This window comes from Coccinella septempunctata, chromosome 2, assembly GCF_907165205.1.
Source record: "Coccinella septempunctata chromosome 2, icCocSept1.1, whole genome shotgun sequence".
Classification (NCBI taxonomy): domain Eukaryota; kingdom Metazoa; phylum Arthropoda; class Insecta; order Coleoptera; family Coccinellidae; genus Coccinella; species Coccinella septempunctata.
In genome coordinates this window covers 27,987,730-28,014,004 of record NC_058190.1, presented here as the reverse complement: position 1 = coordinate 28,014,004, position 26,275 = coordinate 27,987,730, and the positions used below count along the sequence as shown (strand labels likewise).

At 35.0% G+C, this 26,275-nt stretch overlaps 1 protein-coding gene across 7 annotated transcripts; it reads left to right on the top strand.

Annotated features, from left to right (window-relative positions):
* The first annotated feature begins 2,343 nt into the window (after positions 1–2,343).
* On the top strand, positions 2,344–26,051 carry LOC123306847 (glutamate receptor ionotropic, delta-1-like). 7 transcript variants are annotated; one of them, XM_044889015.1, is made up of 10 exons: positions 2,344–2,512; positions 8,004–8,158; positions 11,048–11,120; positions 11,214–11,368; positions 12,939–13,063; positions 13,123–13,296; positions 13,903–14,123; positions 20,590–20,801; positions 22,989–23,263; positions 25,791–26,051. In XM_044889015.1, exons 1-10 carry the CDS (start codon positions 2,365–2,367, stop codon positions 26,032–26,034), a joined length of 1,782 nt encoding a protein of 593 aa, XP_044744950.1. In that variant the 5' UTR covers positions 2,344–2,364; the 3' UTR covers positions 26,035–26,051. The 7 variants fall into 7 exon arrangements, with proteins under 7 accessions (XP_044744950.1, XP_044744949.1, XP_044744948.1 ...); XM_044889014.1 differs by having other exon boundaries at positions 11,048–11,132; XM_044889013.1 differs by having other exon boundaries at positions 11,048–11,368.
* Positions 26,052–26,275: the final 224 nt, after the last annotated feature.

Below are 26,275 nucleotides of genomic sequence, written 5' to 3'. Positions count from 1 at the left end.
AAACTATAAGAACACTAAAAAAAGGGAAAACAGGATAACTTTTTAAGGTTAAGGTTTTCTTAGAGGTGTTAATTTACTTTAAGATACTTTTGGACAAGCGCAAAATGATGGTATAGAGATTTTTCAATTGAATTCGGTGAATTCCTTTGAAGGATTTGCTCCCTATTACGAATCTATACCGCATAGAACGCATATAGGAGTAGAACTCACTTTGAGGAATTTCAAAACTAAAAATTATTTTGTTCTTTTTTTCCACTTCTCTTCTAGTTCACCCATTCATTCTGTACTTCTATTATAAAAAAAATGAATTTTTGTCAAATAATTAATTATTTTTATGCAATGTTGAACTAGCTGTACTGTACCCGCCCGCTTTTTAGGACGAATTTTTTCGAAAGAAATTTATCCATTGTAACGGGTTTTTCTCGGTGTACTCGAGTGCCAGCTATTCTTTAAGGGAGAATAGCAAACCTACCCTGGTAGCTACTAGCCGAAGACAAGGTTCCTTGGTGTCTGGGGTGTTAGCGACAACCAGTGAAAGTCAAAATCAACGCACACAAATTATATTTGTCGACTCTTACAAGGAAACACAAATGGCACTATTATAAAATGCGTACAGTGAAAGACTCGAAATCAGTGAATTTACAGGACAAAACGGACGGAATGAAACGGGATCCGATCTCAAAAGTTATACGGGGGTTTACGGACTTGTTCGCCAGCCAGAACCTAAGACGTACACTTAACGAACAGATATCGGACTTCAGCCAGGTAAGGGGGTGAAAAATTACGACACTGAGTTACGACGGCTCACCCTTATAGGTGCGTTCGGCACTCCCCGGGTATCCACACCAGCAGAATGCCTCCCTAACCGTAGGGGTGAACACGGAAGCAAGATAAAAGACGGAAAAATGAGGAAAGGGTGCGCCACCCCAAAGTGCCTTCGGTACCCCCCGGGTATCCACACCAGCAGGGTATTTTAATGACAGTAGGGGTGGACGGCAAGAGAAGAAGGGAAAATTGAGGGAAGAGTGAGCCACCCCAAAGTGCCTTCGGTACCTCCCGGGTATCCACACCAGCCGGGTACTTTAATGACAGTAGGGGTGGAACTCAGACTCGGGTATAAAAGGGGTGTAGACGGAAACTGAAGTTCCAATAATATATAAAAAACGGAGTGTCGTCTTACCTCTGGTTCTAATTCACTCACAGTAGAAAAATGACAAAAAAATAATGAACTAATGTTCCTTTTAAAGAAAAATCCCCACAGTAAAAGAAAAATAAAAAAAAAACAAAATCGGCTAATTCTCGGTAAAAACCCCCTGAAACGAAATAAGGCAGTTAACTCGGCAGACTCTCAAATTCGGCAATCGATCGGACGTCAAGCGCAAAGTGAATTAATCGTAAGTGAAGTGGCCTGCGGGGGGGCCCGACTGTCGAAATTCGATAAAATAAGCGTCGATGAAGACGTCTTAATTTCGACTTTGAAAACTACCCTCTCGTTACACCATACAGTGACAATCTTCTTGAAGAAAAAACACACCTCAAATATCACTCTATTACTGTGCCATCTAAATGATGTCCTTATTAGATCATAGATATGGAATTGCATTCCATCTGCAGGTGGGTGATGCATACCCCAAGTATAACGGTCTTGAAATTGAAACAATTATTTTCGTTCCTTAAAATAATTGAACGTGGGATTTACGGTCACAGGAACACATATATGTCAGTTTAATTGCAAGGCAACGACAACATGTCGTTATTGAAACACACGAAACGACAACAAATGAAAAACTTATTTTCGTTCCTCAAAATAATAGAAAGTGGGATTTTCGATCACAGGAACAAATAAAACCAATTAATCACAGCCAGTCTTAACCCTAGTTGAATACTCCATGGTATTGTATTGCTCAAATACAAATTTATATGAATTTCGAAATAATGTATAAAATCCCGAAATTCGTCCCACGGTATTTAAGAGTTTCCCACATTTTTAGAGCATCAGTGGCGTTAGTACTATGGCTGTAAATATTCCATATTTCCTCCAGAAAAACATTTCTATTGAATAAACAAGGTCAACACAAAATTTCGTAAGGGTATTTATAAATCGTAAGTTCCGTCATATTACGAGATATAAATCCTATCCTTATTAATGAATTAAACAAAAACCTCCCTTTTGCTGCCTAATAAGAAATATTTCATTGTTACAGTTACCATGCATGCACTTGTCTAAAATATATCACGAGAGAATTGACATGGCATTTTTTATTCAACAGACTAATTTTCCTTTCTGGGGACGTAATGAGTGCTCCTGATGTGTCATTGCGTATTCGATTATTCTTATGAACACTTGCTATTTAAATCCTACTCATGATGTCGACTATTATATTATTACACTTTGTTATATTTAACGCACTCATTTCCTCCACAAGAACTGTGGATGTCAAAATAATAAAATCCTATATGGAATTGAAATCTCTCAACTATGCAACTATAATTGGGTGTTTCGATAAAAAAGGTGAGTGTGCTGAACTGTATATCATATCAGGCTGTTCCATCTCAGACGAGCCACCCCCTATATTTCTTATCCCATAGTAACTGGAAGAATTTCCCGAAACACGTCGAATGATTTTGTTTGGAGGACATCTCTTGACGTCAGTGAACTCTTAAAGAGTTCAATGCTTGACGTATATTTGAGGCTTGAACGAGAAACGCCCTAAGCAGTGGCTTTTCAACCCCTCAAAAATTGAAAAGGGGAGAGTGGTTGGGTGATACTTCATTTGAAAGGTCTCAAGCCTCTTTACAACGGTATGAAAAACGTGATTTTGATGGACCGTTTTCGTCAAAAATCAATTTTTTTTAATCTCAAATGAGCCACATATGGCTCATGGCTCGAGGTTATTTTTAAAATGTACAAACTCATTTTTAAAAAGCCGTTTGTAAAAAGGGCTATATTCAACTGCAAAACTTTATAAATATTGTTCTTTTCGTACAAAAGATATTTACTTGGTTCCTTATACTTCATCCCAACCCTGATGTTAGTTGAAAAGCAATATTTTACTCATTTAATTTTGAGTTTTTATTATTAAATTACGATGTTTAAATTTGGATTTTTTGATCAATTTGAGGTATTTACTATAAGATAATGTTCTGGTAGTTTTTCTGTCCAGCGGCCTTTCTGTTTTTTCATTTCTGGATTCTAAAAGATTCATTTTTTGTTGTTTGTTTCAATCGTTGATTATTGAACTTACTCAATTTTTAATCGATTCTGTTTTTGTTGATTGTTTCAGTTGTTTGATCTCTTTTTTTTCACTATGTCGCTTGTGTTTGATTGTAGCCTGTGAAGATGACAATAAATTTGACGAAACGGAGCAGATAAATTGAGTTTGTTTCACAAGATTAATGGTAGTTCGAGTGGTAGTTTAAACCAAAAATGAGAGTTTAAACTGTGTTTAACGATTATTATTACCCTGTATATACAGGGTGGCTGGTGACGTAAGGAACAACGGATAAGTGGAGATAGAGGACCTCAAACTGAATGAGAATTTGGGTTTCAAATGTCCCATAAGGATATTCGGTTCGGAGATATAGGGTCCCTAATAGCACAAAGTAGTCCTATGGACATCCATAGGACGTCCTCTTCGGACATTACGGACATCCATGAGATGTCCATTTCTGGTACAATGGACGTTCTATGGACATCCGAGGGACGTACAAATGTCACAACTTTGAACCGAATTCGGACGTCCATCGCGGACGTCCAATGGATATCCCGTTGGGACCATCATTAGCTATCTCAACGGTACAAAAATTTACCACGACGTTGGCTATCCTATCTATTAGAATTTTAATGTCCTAGAACCCAATGTTTTACACTCAGACGCAGATGGTATTTTCTGTGTTGTTCTCATTTCCATCCATATTTACTAGAAAGTTTTTACACTTGGCCCGGATTCGAACTCGCGAGTACGTGGGGACATCGCATTACTGAGTCTTCGCTGCAACCGTCCTATCTACCGAGACTATACGATATACCTACTTGTAGGAACATATTCATTATATTGTTAACTGATTTATGGAATAGCAGTCGATTAATACAGAAATACCATATAATAAAAACTAAAGTCTTAAAACTCAAACATAGATTATTTTATAATAGTAATTACTCAAGTATTCAGTCTTCGTTCATCATAACGTTATACCAAATATAATATTCATAAGATATTCATATACTACAAAGCGAAAAAATGGAGTTTAGTGAAAAATAATATTAAATTTTGGTGTTCATTGATATACATGTATGTATCCATGGATACATACATAGTAGGAGTCCATATTACGGACTCCTAGTGAATATCCGGTATGGTCATTCAAAAGATGTCCCTACCGGAATCCACTAGGTATCCGTGATGGACGTTATACGGACCATGTAATGTGTATATGTATTTTGGTCCATATTACGTCCATTACGGACTCCTAGTGAATATCCGGTGAGGACATTCAAAAGATGTCCCTACCGGATATCCACTAGGTATCCGTGATGGACGTTATACGGACCATGTAATGTGTATATGTAATTTGGTCCATATTACGTCCATTACGGACTCCTAGTGAATATCCGGAATGGTCATTCAAAAGATGTCCCTACCGGAATCCACTAGGTATCCGTGATGGACGTTATACAGACCATGTAATGTGTATATGTATTTTGGTCCATATTACGTCCATTACGGACTCCTAGTGAATATCCGGTGAGGACATTCAAAAGATGTCCCTACATGTATATATTACATGTTGTAATATTTATAGCATTTTTTCATAATTCACCCGATATCTCCGAGACGAATACCCTTATGGGACATTTGAACAGTGGCGTACCTTAATCACTCTGACGAAAAGCGAAAGAGACTATCGCACTATATCATGTTTAACGGCCTAGACAATTTACTGAATTTTCAGAAATTGAATACGGAATCGCTACTAATCACAGATTTCAATACTAGGCAGAGACTTGATCAGAATTAGAATTCATTGACCTGCGGGGAAACATCTCCTTTTATATCCGAGAGTGGGAACTGAATGTCGCTCATGTGTCGAAAAACGGTGAAATTCGCTTCGATGACGATGTCTTGACTTCTGTTTATCGGTACTGACGAACCAAAACCCAATTCCCAATTTAAGATGTTTTTCACGGTGCTACAAGGTTTTCCAGAACTAAAAACGAAATAAAAACGGGCCGTAATGTTTTCGTCTTCGAACGATGCCAATAAAGAATCAAAACGAAAAATGTATTCTAAATTGAGGGGTATTTTTGTGAAATAAAATGAAACTTTATTACACCCCCCTTGCGTAGAGGGAAAAATTCAATCCACGATAAAATAGTGGAGTGTGTGTGTACTGAATGTTTCAGCTCAGAATCTACCAAGTCCAGTCAGGTAAAAGGCAAGGTAATTGAGATCGGATTTAAATTGAATGAATTCACTTGATCTGGTCCAGGGGGCTTCCGGAGTTACCCTGTCCTACAGTGATTATATGGTATATAGCACAGATTACAGAGTAGTATATAGTAGTGGTATATAGTGGGTATATAGTCTCTGTACCCTATCTGCGTTCTCTATGGTCCATGTTGACTGACGCACCAGTCATACGTCCTCTGCGCACGCGTCAGTGGTACTGCTAGTGGCCATTGTGATTAACCATGGCTGGCTACTAACAGCAAAGAGGTTCCTCCTTAGTCCTTGCTAACAGTCAGTGAACTCTAAAAGAAAGAGTTCAATGCTAACAGTAGTATCATAGTCTCTCCATTTCAATTATTTGTGTTCTGTGATTTCAATTACTTACTGTGGAAACATTTCGCACCTATAAATTTTCTTTTCAGAAACGTCAACAACAATTCGCAATCTCATTAACGTCCAGTTTCATAATCAATTTTAAAGTCACTTTAAGCTTAAAGCTTCCTTTACTGTCATTTTTAGAAGGGTTAAAGGAAGCTTTAAAGTTAAAGCGGCTTTAGGTTTGATTAGGAAACCGGCCGTTAGTGAAGAAGATAGATAATTTTAATTCGCTTGATTATTCTGGAGCCTATATGTTGGAATGCGGATGTCGTGATTGCGAATCTGTATATGTAGGAAGAACGGGTAGAGTTCTCTCCAATAGAATAACATTGTTGAACAGGACTGGTGTGGAACAGACTGTTTATTAGTCCGTTTTTATCTCATTTGAGTGTTAATAATAATTTATTCATTTTGTTAAGTCATTACAAGAATCAAATAAAAAACAAGTCGATCAAATACACCAATGATAATGGAGACAGAAAAACACGCTACAAACTGTTTCCAATCAACAAAAACTCAGAGACAGAGTACGGTTCTGAATCTATTAATTAACTGAACTATTTGTTTTTTGAAGTTTCTACCTCTTTCAATTGTTTATTTTATTACTTGATTGCACCTTTTGTTTTTGTATTGAACTGTTGTACTAATAGCCTTTCAGCTGTTTTTTACTGTAGACTTCTGAATGTTTTATATTAATGACTTTTATATAACTGATTTTTTTATATTAGTTTCAAATCATTGTGGCTTTCTTGCCCTTTGATTTCGTTGTTTCATTTCATTTGTGTAATTCTGTTGTGTTAATTAATTCTGTTTTATCCAATGTTACGCTTTTCTTTAATGGTTGAGTGTTTTTGTGTTTTCTCCATGATTTTATCGTTTTCAGCTTCAATCGTGTGATTTCCTCCTGAAGTTGAGCTGTATAAGCTCGACACATGTTGAGTATTAATTAAAATCACTTAAGTATTTATATGTATCTGGAATAGTGTTTACACTCACCTACAACTGACAGTACTATTGACGCGTGTCAAATGGACCATATAGAACAATGGAGAACGTAGGTAGGGTACAGTTACTCTAACAGAAAACACAATTGTCGCCACTGCCCCGTTTCAGTCACAGTAAGACAGGGTGCCGTGATATATACATACATAGAATATATAGTCACAGTAAGACAGGGTAACTCCAGATGCTTTCTGGACTAGATTAGGTGAACTCGTTCAATGTAAATCCGATCTCAACCACCTGTCCGTTTATAGTGGAACCCTACAGAACTTGGTAGATTCTTAACTGAAAAATTCTGTCCACTATTTATCGTGGATTGAATTTTTCTCTCTGCGCAAGGGGATGTAATGTAGTTTCATTTTATTTCACAAAACTGACCCCTCATTTAAGAATAATTGTTTCGTTTTGATTTATAATTGGCATACTGTGAATTCAGGATTTCGACATCGTTTGAAAACGTTAACATTCCAGCCCGTATTTATTTAGTTTTCAGTTCAAAGATATCTACTCTCATTTTCAATATCTCAATATTAGTATTCGCTCTGGCAGCTTCAATATTGTTTAATAGCAACAGTACCTATGTTCAAAAGCATCTGTCTGTGTTTGATAGTTTGATAAAGCAGTGAATAATGACTCAAAAATCACAAGTGAAATTGACATTTGATTATTAATCATGAATTATCAGTGAATAATGGTTCATCAATCGAAAGTGATTTATAAATATTATAATGCTCAAAGGGAATGCATAGGTTATGATCACTTTATGCATGGATGGTGGATAAACATCATATTATGTCTTAAAAAACCTTGGCATTGTAACAGTCACATAACACATACGTCACCTTCTTCGATTAATTTTTTTCTTCAATATTGCCTTGGGGAATTTTATCATTTCGGTCACGATTTAGTTGCTTCAATGGCATTTCTGATACCCATAGAGGGGTGATTTTTTGGGAGGAGATAATATGTTGAGTGACCTCGAAAACTTCAGAGAGCCCTAGAATGAATTATTATATTATGGTCACTATAAAGTTATTTCTGACGCTTGCGATCGCCGGTATATCTGGTCTTTTCTTGAGTTTTTCGAGAATTATGAGATGAACATCTGGCCATGTATCATTTCTTTCTACCTTCAGTATTTTTCGACATCTTTTCATATTATATTTGTTACAGATATGCTCAACATAGCTAAAATGTTCGAAAATGTCTGTCACCTTCAACTCATAACTGCAGAATCTGAAAAATTCGAATTGGCGTTACCGAACAGATTTCATGGTGGTATCATTTTATTTGTCGATTGCGAAAATATTCAGGAATTTCTTAAAAGGGTAAGAGTAACAGGATTTGTCGATATTAAAGCTACACTTAAAGAAGTTTAATTATATTTTATTATTATTATACGCTCATAATTGTTGGTGTTCTACAGAGTGCTGTTTTATTGAGTAAAACCCAATAATAATATCCCTCCTTGATTAATGATTATTCATTAATGGAATTTTCCTTGAATATTTACTCGAAAAAGCCATCCACTTTCAACAATAAATACCCATTCTCTGATTCATATGTTTATGAATAATTTTATATGTATCTGATAATGAAATTACTTTATCATATAGGTAGGTATATATTGAAATTTGATATTATATACACTCACTTTCAAAAGTTTTGCACCCCCCCTGTAGTGGAGATAAAATAATCAAGATTCACAACAAATTGTTACTGACAACAACAGAAACTTGTTGACCACCAAATAAAACGATAACATTAAGAAACAAAAAATTTTCTTGTGTTTAAATATCGATTTTGTCAAATGTGTGCCTTTCTGCGGACCAGTAGTTTTTCGTTTTAAGTACCGGTTAGTTCAAAAACTGTGTAATATGCCCAGAAACGAGTTGTCTGAGTTTGACAGAACTAGAATTATTGCTCTTTGGCAAGAAGGGCTCTCACGCCATCAGATAGCCAATAGACTAAACATTATTCGAAGCACGGTTAACAGAACGATTAGGAAACTGGTGGAGTGCATAGTAGACCTCGAAATGGTCGTCCTCGTGTTACCACGATTCGAGAAGATCGGTATATTGCCAATCAGCCCGTAGAAATAGGTCAGTGACGGTACCAACACTCAGGTCGGAATTCCAAAAAGCCCACAACCGTGTAATTTCATGTGCTACAATTCGTAGAAGAATTTTAACATCAGGATTGCGGTCCAAAAGGCCTCTAAGAGTTCGTTTATTAACAGTTCGTCACCGAACCGCTCGTCTGCAGTGGTCGCGAGCTCATCAAAACTGGCATTTAGAAGAATGGAGGAATGTGCTAGTTACAGATGAGTCACGGTTTGGGTTAGTAAGTGATGACTACCGCTTAAGAGTTTGGAGGGAACCAGGATGTCGAAATAGACCTGAGAGAGCTATTCAAGTTGCTCCTTTTCGCGGTGGCACTGAAATGTTTTGGGGAGGCATGATGTTTGGAAGAAGAACGCCACTAATTCACATATCCGGGTCGATGACTGGTGCATATTGCCTCGAAAATATCATAAATCCTGTAATTATACCCATGGGTAATGAATTAGGGGCTCAATTTATCTTTATGGATGATAATGCCAAGCCACATCGCACTAGAGGTGTTCAAGAAGCCCTGGAAAACCAAAACATTATCAGATTAGAATGGCCCGCGATGTCTCCTGACATAAATCCTATAGTGCATATATGGGATCATGTCTCCAGAGCCGTTTTCCGTCGAAATAATCCACCACGAAATTCACAAGAACTTATTGTAGCTGTTACCGAGGAATGGATGAATATTCCGCAGGAAATAATCAATAATTTAATTTTTGGAATGCCTAGACGAGTGAATGCATTGCTGAGCAACAGAGGCTCAAATACTGCATATTAGTTTGCTCTTTTATTAATTAACTTTTAATTTTCCGTTTAAATTTAATTTTTGTTTTTGCAATTTTTTATTCCTAATTTGTATTTGTTGTTTCAACTTCATAATTCTATGAAATGAAATTGATTTCATTTTATTTCTGTAAAAGCCTTTCATTATCCTTGAACCCGAGGGTATCATTTTTTTTTCAAAGTTTGAGATAGCCTTAATAATTAGGGGGTGCAGGACTTTTGAAAGTGAGTGTATATTATATATTGATAATACTCCCATATTGATGAATAAATAGTAGAACATCATTTCAAATAAATTAATTGAAGGTAGATATTGAAAATATATTGAGATTCGTAGGTACGTAATAACATGAAAATTATAATTTTTTTTCGATGCATTCGATATTTCACCGGAAAATATTGTAATTCCATATTTTGTTATAATCAGTTTGAATTTAAATTATTATCCGCCAAATGATTGGTAAGGACCCTAAGTTCATTTTCAGTGTCAATTAAAAGACGCTCCGCTTAGTTGCACCTAACGCGCGCATATTTAGGACCCTGATAGACGGTCTTTCCACCGTTGAATATGCAGCTGAAGTCTTTATTCGTTTTATGGTATGAAGAGTCAGTTATGAGAAATTCATGCGGTATCAAATGCCTTTTTTTTTCTTAAATTTGGTCGACGTATAACCCACTATCGTTTATGCAGCTGACGGTTATACTTATTCCAATTCAGAATGATCATTACGGATTTTGGTGCGGTATCAAATCAATTGAAAAATTTTCTTTTTCGGCAACTTTAATCCGAAATCAATAGGCTCCTTATAACTACGAATACGAATAAATGTAGGCAGGAGCATCATCACAAGGGCCTATAAGCTTCGGAAGACATGATGCCGAATGTGCACAATAATAGTTATTTATACAACAAGTGAGTCATTAGAAGAAAGTTTAACCCATGAGCCCGATGGGTGAGTAGGTTTTTTCTTCGAATGAATAAACATTTATAACTCACGTATTGTATAAAAAAATTTATTCCATTTGATTAGAATTCATAAAACACTTTCCAGAGAATAACCTGATTTATGAAATGACATGAAAGGTGTCGTTTCGATCATTGCTAGAGCATTATTGAATCCATAGCAATAACAGCAAGTTGACGTTTATCCGTTTATATTAATGTTATTTTATTTCACTTGTGAATTAAATAAATTTTATTTCACTGAATGGATGAACGTCAACTTACCCTTGTTGCTATGGGTTCAATAATGTCTACTTTGCTCGTCAAAATGGAATAATATGCATTTATACTAATGACTTGCAACGGAATATTTTTAGTGTGGTGAAGCGAACATGTATGGTCTCAAACATCATTGGTTGATCATTGCCAGGGGTAAATCAAACATAATGAGTATGTTGAAAGGTACACCACTCACATTGGATAGTGATGTTTATACCTTAATACCGAAATTTGATCAAGAAAATGAATATTTCGACGTTATAGATGTATATAATCCTGGTTTCTATAATGGTGGTGAATTCAGGAAGAAAATAATCGGGAAATACAATGATAAAAATGGTTTTCAACTCATTCCTATTGGACTGAAATATACAAATAGAAGGAACATGTCTGAAGTTAAATTAAGAGCAACAATAACGGTGAGTTTAGATGCTCTTTCAATATTGTACAATATGTAGCAATTCATCTACCGAAGGAGATCAATCAATTATCACTATTACCAGTGACATCAGAAGCAACAAAGTTGTTCAAAATTCATAGTTTATGAAAGGAGTTGAAGGTTCATAAATGGCGAGATATTTTTCAAACATGCAAAAAAACAGATTATGTTAGTAGCAACAAAGGTTAGTGCAGTCCTGTACAGGGTGCCGTGCCGCTCGAAAAAGATCCTACGTCCCTACATCTTAATTGCGAAGGTATATTTATAGAAGAAATGAAAAAAGTTGCCAAAAGTTGTTCTAGATAAATCCGTCTTCAATAATTCACAAATTTCATATTGAATCATTTAAAAAAGTGGAGCTTTTTCTGATGGAGTAACCTATGGATGGAATATCTAGTGTTCAAATTCAATTGAATCTTTCGTGGTTGAATTGTTTTGTTTGAACTTCCCCTACCAATATGAAATTGATAAAAAAATTTCTTTAATTTTGACTTATAAGTTGACACTTTTTAAAACCCATTGACGTTTTGAAACGATATCTACACGCTTCTATAGCAATGAAGTGAAATAATTATTTCCCTATCAAGTGTGTGCAAGACACTTTCCGCAAGAGTTAGGAACAATATTTTTTCTACAAGCGCTTGAAATATACGAAATAAATATATCCATTTCACGAATCAGATCATATCTCATTCGTTTAATTCATATATAATGACAGACGTAATTCTGCATGTCGTTACCATGGATTTCTCATCGTTGGCGTTTGGTGCATAGAGACATGATAGAACTCACCTTTTGGGAAAGTGACTCTTTGCAACTTGAGATGAGTGCGGGAAAAAGGTTGAACGCGCACGCTTATAGAAAATAGTTATTTTCCTATCAAGTGCGGAAAGTGATACTTGCCCGCACGAAACTGCCGTTGCCCGAACGATGCGAAGCAGAGTTCGGGTAAGCAGTTGAGTGCGGGCAAGACACTTTCCGCAAGAGTTAGGAACAATATTTTTTCTACAAGCGCTTGAAATATATAAATATATCAATTGCACGATACAGATCATATCTCATTTGATTAATTCATATAAAATGTCAAACGTAATTCTGCATGTCGTTACCATGGGTTACTCATCGTTGACGTTCTGTCCATAGAGACATGATAAGAAATAGCAAGCGTTTTTCCCGCACGTTTTGGAAAAGTGACTCTTTGCAACTTGAAATGCGTGCGGGAAAAAGGTTGAACGCGCACGCTTGTAGAAAAAAATATTTCCATCACTAGACGATTCAAAAATAATTTGCGGGGCTTTCTCTATAGCTAGAGATATAAAACAAAAACCTTCTATGGTTCAGTTAGTTTAGAATCTTATCAGGTTGCAAGTTGACACGTCGGATTCACTCAAGAAAATTATGAGAATGTGATAAATACAAATATCGGGTGGTTCGACAAAAACTTAACACTTCGATTTTCCGACTTTAAAATGAACATGTGCAAAATCGCTAGGACAATTTCCACAGGTTACAAATCGATTCATCCTAAAAGGATATTCTTCCTTTTTCAGTTACCAGTTAATTTTTCATTACCGTTATCTGAATACTTGGTGTATGACGCACAGAGAGAAATCAACACTTTCAACAGATTTCATTGCAAATTGATATTTTTTTGCCAAGATTACTATAACTTTTCGTGAGTACTTAGTTATGTGTTTACCTAGTATTCGAGAAATATTGAAATTATTGTTCTAGTATGGAAAATATTCAAGTAACAGAGTCTTGGGGTTACTTATTACCTAACAACTCATTCGATGGCCTAGTAGGACAATTGGAGAGAAACCAAACAGATATATCACTCTCATGTTTATTTTTCAGATCAGATAGATTGGAGAAGATAGACTTTGGAACGAGGACATGGATAATGAAGTAAGATAATGAGTTGTAAATCATCACTATTTAATTAAAACAGTTGTATTTTGAATTATTGGAAAATTCGGCTAAATGAAACAACACATACAACTCTTTTCCCTCAAGTTTTTGAGATTTTTATTTTCTCTCTAAACGGTTAATATTTCTTACAGGGTTACGTTTGTCAAATTTTATTATTTTTGTACATTAATTGAAAAAAAATTTTCAGAATGCCTTGATTACAATAACGTTTTTGGTGTTTAAAGTTCCTTTAAATTTTCAATACTTAACTATAGACTATAGTTGACAAAATACATCATTTGCACGAATAGAATATCTCTCATATGGTAATTTTGTCGCCTGGTATGAGGTAGTATGCGTCAAATCCGGTAGTTCTGATTTTTTGACTTGTTTATGATGTTGATCCACATATTTGATATTTTGAATGAAATGTCTTTCTTTATTACTCAGACACTGTGAGTTACTTGCCCAGGAAATCAATTTTGAAGTTTTGATAATTATATTCCTTTCTCAAAAATTAATTTTTTGTGTTGCGAATCGGTTAAAATTATCTACCTGAGAATTTTTGTTCTGAAGCTAACTCGATGTTCTCTAATTTTGCAGGGTTGCTTTCATTTTTAGAAATCCCAAGGTACCAGCATCTTTCACAGTTTTCTTGAAACCTCTTTCATCCTCTATCTGGTTAACAACTTTGATAATTTTTGCGATTTCTATATTGCTTTATAAATTCATAAATGAATCTGAAAACAAAATTGCGAAAAATGGATCTATAGCTTCATGGAGCGAATTGCTCCTTTTCATTTTTGGTACTTTTTGCCAACAAGGTGAGTGCTAGTAAGAGTAACTATCCTTCTGTAGAAAGTAGAACAATTATGCCAAAATTCAACCTTTTTTTAGTCTACCTTACGAATGAAAAATAAGAATACTCCTTCGGACGAAAATGATGTATTTTTTATGAAATATCTTTGGAACGCAACATTTTGAAACATCCATTTCAACCGTTTTCCCAAAAAAAATATTTTAAGTACTTAAAAATGAAAAATAAAAATGGGTATTTAAAATTTGAAGCCTTTCGTTTCTATTGCATAAGTTGGCAATATCGACTGAAATATTCGTTGATAATAAAGGACAACAAATACACTATCTTGATGAGATAGACAAAGATGGCTGGCTATGAAGTTTGCGACGAACGAGGAAGGTCGTAAAATTTTATATACGCGCCTCAAGGCACGTACTCACTGACTAGCAGCAACAGCAACCGGCCATAAAAATCCCATAAAATTTTACGACCTTCTTCGTTTGTCGCTGTCAACTAACTCTAAAAGAACTTCTTTTCTTTTAGAGTTCAATGGTCGCAGTCTTCGAAGCGATCCGAGACATGTCGGTCTTCGCTACTCTCGAAGGAAAGTAAAACCGTGCTGAGCAACGAAAAACGAGATGTACTCACTGGTGCGACATGCAAAGTCGTAAAACTTTATGGGATTTTTATGGCCGTTGCTGTTGCTGCTCGCTAGTGAGTACGCGCCTTGACGTTCTGTTATGTTCTGACCTTTATGATGGCTGTAAATCAACAGCTGTTATTCTATAAACAAACCATTGTTCTTTTTATTTTCTAGTAGGCGCTGTTGCCAAATCGTAAAGTATTAACTAAGCGATTTAAATTCATATTGTAATAATGCACCCCGTATCTCGATCAGTAGAAGAGCGGCTTTCCACTGATCATGGGGTGATTATTTTTTAGATGTTATTTACACGAATTGAAGGCCCTCGAAAGGGAATAAAAAAAAATGTGGATCCGGCCCGTCGCACGAAGGACAGGTCTTGAAGTTGAATATTATTATTTCTGGGGAGATGTTTAAATGAAACTCATGAAAAACTTTAACAAATAAATCTATTGGAAAATAAAATTAAAAAATTGGAACTTCTCTACAAATACGTACTCGGTCCCAGACGACCAACAAAAATCTTCAATTTCTTAAACACATGCAAATAAGCGCAAAACAATAAAACATACTTTCATAACCAAAATCTTGGGTTAAAATTCAACTTCTCAACTCAGCGCTCAATAATAAATCAATACTTCATCAATGAATTTTAGAGGAGCTTTCAGGACTCTGGACGATTAAAAATTAAATTGGAACTTTCTACCTTTTCTGCGACTGCTATTTGTATGACGCTGCCGATGAAAACTTTTCGACACCAGACTTTACCTGCACAAATCCGTCGCAAATGTTTTTCGCTTTAAGTTTCCCTATCTAAAATTCCAACACAATTTTATAGATGGTCTTACTACGAATCAAAATAGACGATCACTCCTCGAATGTTACTTTACTGATTTCCGATAAACTGACTTTAACTTCAGATTATTTCTAAATTTCTTCAACTACCTAATTCCCGATATTCCGTTCCTACTTCAACAAAACCAACAAAAACAAAGGACTGGACTTTTCTTTACACTGAACTTTTCCAAATATCTATGAGCCGACCGAGTCCCCGAATCTATTCCGTGATCTACCTAGACTTTTCTCTTACTTCGTGAAAACCTATTTATTCTAAGTCCCTTTTCTCTTTCCTTAATGACTGACTCTACAATGATTTATAATTTCTCTACTTTTCCGTACCGACTCGAAGGGGTATATTTTTCGATATTTTACAGATCACGTTCCCGGACCGACTTAAAGGGGTATTATTTCTGATCACGCTCCCCGGACCGACTGACTAACTTTTTCCGATGTACTTTTTCCCCGGTCTTTCTCTCCCACGCTATGGGTGGTACCAAAACGTCCCAAAATCGAAATCATTGGACGATCATTCTTGCTGAGTTGAAAAATCAGCGTTCCCAAGCTCGGCGGTTACAAGAAAATTTCGGCTACTTCGAATTCTGAGAACTGTTTTCCTCTCAGGGTCTCCAGACTAATTAATCTTTCTTGATATACATGACTAACCATTTTCGCTTGTTTCGAAGTCCCTATCACCGGATATTGAAATCAATTAAAGATCTCCTTACTGAGTGTCATGAAAAACATTTTCAACTCTTATCGATCAGGTTATTATTTAAACTCCCGCGACTTAATACCGTCTGATCTCAAGCGCCTCGGAGTATCATATTTCCGCATAATAAATGCCTCTGCAGCACGGCTGCAACAATGTATAAAAAATTCTAGCGATATCTCTTTCGAATTATGCCAAATTAATTCGAATTCTCTTATTCCGATTTATTACAATATATTTGAAGAATCCAAAATTATTAAAATTAAGGATAATTCACCATTCAGTTGGGCACCGAATACTACGAACCGGCGCATTCGCTAATTTGTAACACATATACAGTTTGCACCCACAAAGAATAGTCATGGTCAAAGTGTGTTCAAAATAAAATCTGTATGCAATAGTGAACTAGGCAGTAAAATTTACAAAGGTCACTTCAGTCACAAGAAGGAAGATTCAGACAGATGACAAAAGTGGCTAACCAAATGTTGGATCAGTTTGAACATAAAGCAATTATTTGTCTGTATGTTTCGCGTCCCCAATATTATGATGAAAGTATTGTAGCGGGTTGCTAGGACAGGTGTAGCAGGTAAGTATATACTAGGAGTTCACCTAACGTTTCGCCAACTTTATTTTGGCTTCATCAGAGGCTGAAATTACGGAAATTACAAATTTGCAGAAATTTAACATGTACAACATTAAAATTTAAGTCATCAAACCATACAATATTAAAATACACGACAACACAATTACACAATTATATCAAAATAACATCTTCACAGACACAACGGTATTACAAGGTTTTATTGGGAATCACTTAGAGTCTCTTATCTTTCACCTTTGTCATTCATGATTCCGAGATTAAGAATTTTGACAAAGGTGAAAGATAAGAGACTGTAAGTGATTCCCAATAAAACCTTGTAATATCGTTGTGTCTGTGAAGATGTTATTTTGATATAATTGTGTAATTGTGTTGTCGTGTATTTTAATATTGTATGGTTTAATGACTTAAATTTTAATGTTGTACATGTTAAATTTCTGCAAATTTGTAATTTCCGTAATTTCAGCCTCTGATGAAGCCAAAATAAAGTTGGCGAAACGTTGGGTGAACTCCTAGTATATACTTACCTGCTACACCTGTCCTAGCAACCCGCTACAATACTTTCATCATAAAGCAATTATTGTGAAGAGGACCTGCCACAAAAAGCACTATGCTCCTACTCCATAATACAAAATTTTGATAGAAAAAACAAGAACCGACATCGACATGTTTAATAACGTGCGTTCAAAAAAATTCGTCGTCAAGTAGGCTATGGAATTTTTAACGTCGATATTTCGTGTCTAAACGTAATTCTTAGCTTGTGCTATACTATTTTCCAGGTGAACTGTCAATTCAGCATTTTGGATTGTTGTTCAAAAAATCAGCAAATTATAAAGATGGTTTTAAGGACGTGTGAAAAGCTTTTACTATTGAATCCTACTTCAAAATTGGGGAGAAAATAGAAAGTGAATGGATATATTCTGTTCCAGCGACTTCATAGAAGTATCCCAATGTTGCTGTAGATTATTATAAATTTTCCATAGTACTGTTTTGCGATGTGTTGACAAAACAGGCATATTCAAACAAAAAAGGAAGTGGTCGATCAAAGAAGAAAACTCCAGAGTTCAGCAATAATGAAAATATGATGACAGAAGCTCCACAAACCTCTGTTCGGGTTTTATCACAAGTGGCTGGAGTATCCGTTGGCATATGCCACACGATTTTGAAAAAAAGACATCCATTTGTTTCCATAAAGATTGACATGTTATCAGGTAACTTTTTTTGAAAAGTGCCTTTTCAGTTCCCATACAAATTTACGATGTATAGGTTAATGTCATCATTGTTTACATTTTGGGAAGACAAAGTGCTTCAAGGAAAGACATACGTGCAGCCACCGAACATCAACCTTCAAAATTTCATAGCCTACTTGACGACGAATTTTTTTGAACGCACGTTACAATTTTGGTCTGGAGAATCAGCGGGCCAATTCTTTCGATTGATGCCATGCGTTTTGTGCGGTCTTTGCCAATTCTGACCGGTGTGAATGAGAATTATCGTCGATTAATATAACATTTGTTTCTCGATATCACTGATACTTTACGAAATAAAGGCACCAGTACAAAGAGCCGAGAAATGAGTCTTCAGCTTCAACTTGAAAACAAAAGAAGATAGAGGGATGCGGTTCTGGCCATTAACAATCTTTTGAAAATCGAGGTTAGAAAAGTGCTATCCATTTTCCCTAGTTCTCACGGTTACAAAGCTGTCATTCAATCCCATCCTGTACATGTCTAAGATTTCATCGCTCTCCACGCCTACCGGCTTCAAAATATTCAGATCCAGCTAGAAGGTATTCATTTAAACTAGGAAATTTTTTTTCAAACTACTTCTAAGCTTAAGTGGCTTTATCTATATAGCCCAGTCATATTAGCTAAATAAAGGGGAATGAAAGATAATAAGCTGTAAATTGGTACAAACCTTTGTCCTTGATATTGTCTCAAAAGTCACAAATGCTATCGTGTCTGCGTCTTAAGATATTGAAGGTCAAGGGTCAGAAAAATGTTTTTTCGCGAATATCTCGAATCCTATGTATTAAATGAGATTTGTCTTCATTATGAAAGTTATGGAATATAAAATTGTCTACAAGTTTTGTTCGAACATTTTTTCCATACGATCAACCGTTTATGGGGTAGAGCGCGAAGTGGGCGCTGCGTACAGTCATATATGAATGCCGTCATCATAGGAGAAGATATTGATTTGCTCGTTCTTATAATTGGGCATTCTCAAACACATCAACAAGAAATGAATTCAATATTTTTGAGCGACAAGAAGAAGAAGAAGAAAGAGATGACTAACATCAATTCACAATTCTATTATAAATAAAAACCAAGAAAACTTATTATAATATTACAGTATAGTTGAATAGTTAATTATGAATAATTAATAGTTAGTACATATTCTTCAATAATTATCCTTTTTCAGTAAATAATTGACTTTATGCAACATACTGAAAACCGTATCTCCTGCTTCACATTGCATTAGCGGATATACAGGGAGTTCCTAAATTGAACGCACAAACGAAAAGGGGAGATTCCTTAAGTGAGTTTAAAAAAAAAGTCCCATAAACATGGGGTCGCAAACGTTTCGTTTTCGAGATACAGAGTGTTGAAGTTTGAATTTTTTTCAACTTTTTTTCTCATAGTATCTACACTTCACAAGATATTCAACCGAAATTTGGCATAGATATTTTAGAGTTCTCACCACGTGACATGGCAATTTCGATAGAAGATCTACAGGGTGATATTTTTTCTGGAACACTGCCACCTGTTCATCTACAGAACTTTTTTTGGTGAGCAACTGTTAATTTGAAAAAATGTAAAAAGAAGCTTTGTTCTCATACTAAACTTTTCGGTCTCTTGTAGTTTTGTCGTATCCACGAACGATTTCGAGAAAAAAAATTTTGAACGATTCTCTCGAAATCCTCGTGAAAATCCAAATTATGATGGGAAGGCCACTTTGTAAGCTGTGGTGAATGAATTCAGTGTCAGTTTTTATGGAAATTTTCCTGATCTGTAGCGATTATTCATAAAGATTCGATAAACACGTATAAAAAAATTCAAACTTCAACACTCTGTATCTCGAAAACGAAACGTTTGCGACCCCATGTTTATGGGACTTTTTTTTCTTAAACTCACTTAAGAAATCTCCCCTTTTCGTTTGTACGTTCAATTTAGGAAAACATGTTCAAACAAAAGTTGTGGAGAATTTTATGCTCTATATTTTTCATAATGGGTGGAAATCTAAGCAATAGAAACCGAGATATTTGCGAAAAACCAATTTTTATGACCTTTGACCTTCAATATCTTAAGACGCGGACACGATAGCATAGGTGACTTTTGAGACAATATTCAGGACAACAAAACAAACATTTATACCAATTTACAGCTCATTATCTTTCATTCCGAGGTGAAACCCTAATATGACTGGGCTAATAGGATAGAGTATACTTTGTGATCGGGTTCTGGCTGCAGTAGTGTGAGCTGTTCCCACTTGAAGAATTGAAAATGGGGTTATGATAAAGAATGTGAAAAACCAAACTCAGTATATAACTTTCGGTGAATCAACACGATTGTTACACATCAGTTTTCAGCTGCTTGCTACACAACGAAAACAATAACGTAGAAGTCCTAAGAAAATGCACTTCCTTATTGCCTTTGGCTACATCAGCAATTATTCAATTTTGAAACAGAATTTATATTTTTCAGGGACAACACTAAATTCCAATTTTCTTTGTGGCCGTATTGTTATACTCTTCGCTTTCGTGCTGTCTCTTCTGATTTACCAATTCTATTCAGCAAGTATTGTGTCGATATTACTCATGAAACCTCCAACACCAATAAAAACTCCGGAAGATTTACTGAATTCCCAAATGGAGTGTAGATCCGAAAATATTCTTTACAATATAGACTACTTCAAAGTAAGTTACTTTTCAGAATGTAGAATATCATAGGGGGCTTCACGATCGAGATATATGATGTGCCATAAGTTTGATTTTTAATTTTTGGCATAATTTTTTTTTTGAAATTCGATATACCTATTCCCCTACTCCGTCTGCGATAACTTGTCTTAAATAATTTGAAAAAATTTGGGGTCAAGAGTGGGTTTTTTATTTTACCCGATTAACAATAAATTTTACCGAGTTTGTTGATGAGAAGTAAATTATTTGAGTTTATTCCACGGAACCGCCTAATTTCATCTAAGCAAAACCAATGTGACTGGATTATCATCTTTTTGCGTCAAATATTGAAGTTTTTTATTCAATTTACATTTTTTATGTTGAGTTTTATTATTGAGTATTAACCCCTTTAAATACTCGAAGGTTTCATTGAACCATATACAATATGAATATTATGAAAGCACTACTTTATTTATAAAGGGTGTATTTAAAGATAAGGTTTTTCTAACTGAAGGTAGAACTGGTCGAAATAAAGTGCTTCACCAAAAATCACCTGTATAAAACTTTAAAATGATAAAGTTGAAAAAAATTGAAAATGATTACTGGAATAGATCCTAAACGACCTTTGATTATTTGTTATCCGAATTATCGTAAAGCAATGGAAAAAACTTATCTCAACCAACAATACCAACCAATAATAATTCAACTCATTATTTAGTTCATTTCGATACCAACTGATAGAAAAATACTTAGGACTAAGGGTAACAAAATAGAATATTATTTCAAAATCTCACCAATAAAATTCGTGCAAATTATTCATCAATTTTTTCACAATGGTCATCACAATCTTCTTCTTGTTCGAACCCTCCAACAATCGTTTTAAAAATGGAATGAAACAGGGTAACAATAATAGCACTTTGTCAACATAAGCACTTTCAATAAACTGTCTCAATTTTCTTCACTTTTTTCACCCTAAATCGAACGATTCAACAGTTTTTCCAAGTGACCTAGTGAAACTAATTAGATACACTCGGAAGTACTGAACTATTCAGTTTTTCGTTTTTTCGATGCCGGAGTCACCTTCTTCTATCCCTTCCGTACTCGAAATTTGATTAAATTTTGTCGAACTTCTAGAGGTTGTACCTCAGCCATCTTGCATATTTTATATGGACAATTTTTGATGGAACTACTTATTTTGGTGACTTCTACTTTCTGCCAATAAAAAGCCTCACACTTGAAAACACAATGTAGGTTTGAATGGAAAATAGATTGAGCAATCAAAAAATATGACCAAAATTTACCTCAAATCTATTGTGCTGGAGGTCAGGCTTTTTTTCCAACAGAAGGTAGAACTGGTCAAAATGATGCGTTTCACCAAAAATCATCTGAATTACTGAAATTAGATCCTAATATGACCCTAGACTCTTGTTAGTTGAATTATCGCAAAGCAGTGGGAAAAAACTTATCTCCTGATTCGAAGATGTGTTTAGGATATTGGCTAGTTCGATATTTACCTGGTAATGAAAATGGAAACTCGGAATTGCCGAATTGATCTCATTATTTTTTAGTAACTTAAACGATTTTATGAAATGGCTCATTTCGATACCAACCGACAGAAGAGACTTAGGACCCAAGTGTAAAAAATAGAATAATACTTCAAAATCTCACCAATAAAATTCGTCTAAATTATTCACGAATTTTTTCACAATAGGCATCAAAATCTTCTTGTTCGAACATTCCAACATCGTCGTAAAAATAGGATGAATTGGGAAAAATCATAGAACTTCTTCAACATAATTAACATAAGCACTTGAAATTGCCTCGATTTTCTAAATTTTTTTTTCACCCTAAATTGTACGATTCAACAATTATGATTCTCTCGAAAGTGACCCGATGCATCTAATCCGATGAACTTGGTACTGAACCATTTATTGTCCAGTCGTATGTTTATGTTTTGTTTCGTTTTTCCGATGCCGGAGTCCCTTCCACAGTGCCGTACTGGAAATTGATGAAATTTTGTCGAACTTCTAGGGCTTGTATCTCAGCCATCATGGTTATTTTATATAAAAAATTTTTGGTTAAACGACTTATTTTGATGAGTTCTACCTTCTGTCAAAAAAAGCATCACCTTTTAAAACACCTTGTATTTATGGCAATGAAGATCGATTATACTATGAGTGACAGAAAAAAAAATTAAATGGTTTTCAGAGGGCAATTGACAAGATTTCATCGGATATATTTAGACACAAGCTGAAAGGAGATGAGGGTTTTGACTATTTCCTCTCACCACAAGAAGGTTTGAAACTTGTTTCCAGAGGAGGCTACGCTTTCAATGTGGAATTAGCGACAGCCTATCCAATAATAGATAAGACATTTCAAGAAGATATTATTTGTGAACTGAAAGAAGTTCAATTGATGAGAGCACTGCAAATGTTCAGTTCTTTCCAGAAAGGTTCTTCATTCAGGAAAAGTATAAGCGTAAGGTGAGACAAAAGTTTATTAGGTGCGTGAAGTTAACGGAAAGTTGGTAAAGCAAATTCCAAAATTAAGCTCAATATTTAGTAGGTACGCAATTTGTTCTAGTTTGTTCCGTAAAAAACTTTTCAAGCACCGTTATAGTTTTTGAGTAATTCGCATCTCTATGAGTTAGGTTGTGACCAAATTGGTTACCGACTTCGAGCGTTCAATGCGATTGATCTCTCCAGAACAAGCAAGTTTGTTTTTGATCGCGATATCGAACATTGGACAGGATGGACTTTGAGGAAAATCTAATCAATGAAGTGCTGCATTCAAGATAAAATATGAAGACCCAACTGTTGTCGATGAGGATATCCTTCTCTTTTTAAAATCTTTGACTTCATATTTCAAGGAAATGGAAGCTGACCAAAAATTGAGGTTGAGGAGCAAAATCGAAAACCTTATCGCAGATGAAATATCCTATTCTTCGTGTAGCTAAATAGTGATCCTTGAAACCTTTCATAAATATTGTTGTTATTATATTTGAATATACAAACAAGCTAAATATAATATACTCGTTTTTGCCAAAATATTTTAATTTGGATAAATAAGGCATCATCATAAGAATGATGTGTTTGCATGAAAAAGGTTCAATACATTTCAAGAAATTTTCTACAGAAACTATGCTCATTGGATTGAAATTTTAGAAGAGAGTTGAGAAATTAATGCATACATATGTAGTTACATATCACGTCGTCAGTTTACGACGAACAAAATTTCATTCTGGTATTTTAAAATTAGTTTCTTTATGATGGCACTCTCGCTCAATTTCCTTGCAAATGTAGTCAAATGTTGATGTTGGCATTTTCGTGTTATGAAAAAACAAATCTTCTTGACTTCTCAGCTCGCGGTAAAGATGATGAAATTTACCTAATTCGGATCGGGTTCTAACTAATTTCATTAGTTTCTTTCCCCTTTTTTGGAAGAGCCGCTTCTTCGAGAAGAATCGGAAAGTGCAGATTTCCTAGTGCTGAGTTCACACTCGGCACCAACATTATAAAATTTTTGAAAAATTTCAATATTTAGTAACCAGTCTGTTCTAATTTGTTCTATTGGAATCATCTCAATATCTTAATTAGATGTTTAATCATTCGCATTCCCAGTTTATAGTGTGGTCTTTCTAGTTTCGCAAAAATTTCAATGCCAATATTTATTGCCGAATTTCTTTCAATTTGTACTGTTGAAATTACTTGAATATCATTTTTTGTTTTCGAGCTATTCACTATTGTTTCTGATGAAGCGTGAAGTTAGCGAAAAAGTTTGAAATTTTTTTCCCATGCCATTAATTAGAAGAACTGAAACCCCCTAACGGGGGTGAGCACAACCCCTTGATATTGAAAAGCGGGTGTTTTCAATAAGATCGTATCGAGCACTATCTTACTCTGAAATTTCGCTTCAAAATATCGATCGATAATGAAATAACAGCGAAAATAGTGGAAGAGTCAAAGTGAAATTTATCTCGAGAATACATAATTCGTATCCGACACATTTCAAAGGTATGAAACAGTTATGTTGTTAATTTTTACTTCAAAGAAAATCCAAAAAAGTAGACGAAACATTTACCTTAGTCTATCGTGAATTTTTAAGAACGTTACAAATGTGTCAAAGCGAATTTGAAGTAAAAATGGTGTATTCCGTAGAAGAAAGGGTGGAAATTTTAAAATTATTTTTAGAATTAACGACTGTTCGAACAACATCGGCTTTACTTAACGAGCGATATCCTATAGAGAAAATGTATACGCTTCTTACTTTGTGCAACTGGTTGCAAATTTTATGCTTCTGGTTCAGTCGGAAACAAAAAGATGGTGCATGAAATATACGAAGCAAGAGACATATGGTTGTCTTAGGTCATGTAGCAATGGATCCGACTTTGAGTACTAGGAAATTGTCCGATGTGTCTAGTGTTTCACACACAAGAATCATGAGAATCCTGAAACATCATAAATTCCATCCTTATCAGAAGCGATTGGTTCAGGAACTGAATGAGGATTATTCCGATCGCTGACTCCTGTTCTGTGGAGTTGTCAGTGAAATGATTAACGGTACTCGGTAATCAAAACTACATTGAACTATATGTTCGATATCGGTTTTTCAGATGACACCGCATTTCTTTCAACCGGTGTCAGTTCTTAGATGAAAAATTTCCTTACTCCCTGATTGAAAAAAAGGGGACATATTGAGTGTACGTGAACGTTTTCAGCACAACTTACATTATTACGTTGAAGTGAATGGTGAGTTAGTACATTCCACTATTTTACCTGTCATTTCATTATCGATTGAAATTTTGGAGCGAAATTTGAGGATCAGAAAGTACTCGATAAGATCTTCAAAATGTGGTAACGCCACACCCCCAATCCCTATTCACAATACATTTTCATTTTAAAGCCGGAAAATCGAGGTATGAGGTTTTCGCTGTATCACACTGTATATACTGACAAAAATTATCAAGTTTGATGCATTCACATACTGATCGTAATTTATGTTTATTTCCAGATTACAACGGCTTGCAGAAGTTGGAATACTAGATCGAGAAAAAAAACACTGGCTACCACGAAAACCAGTTTGCTTGAATAAGTTGAATTCTTCTAAATTTACTGTTGGACTGAGGGATTTGTATCCAGCCTTCGTAATGCTGTCAGTTGGATTGGTTACCACGTATATCATCTATCTAATAGAAAAAGGATTTGAAAAATATATTTTTATATCTTCGGAGAGCGAATATCCTTTTGCTAATTGAATGAAATAAGTAGACAAGGATCACTTTGAAGATTTATAATATAATAATATATTAGATAAATTAATATATTAGTCTAAAAAATAATAAATAAATTATCAGTCTATGGATGACACCATAAATATAATGCACGAAACACGGAAAAACGCCTGAATAATGTCAAAACTCACCTTGAAAATTCAATATAAATTTTCTTTCATATCACTTGGATTTGAGAGCCGAGGATATTCCAAGCATTGTAAAA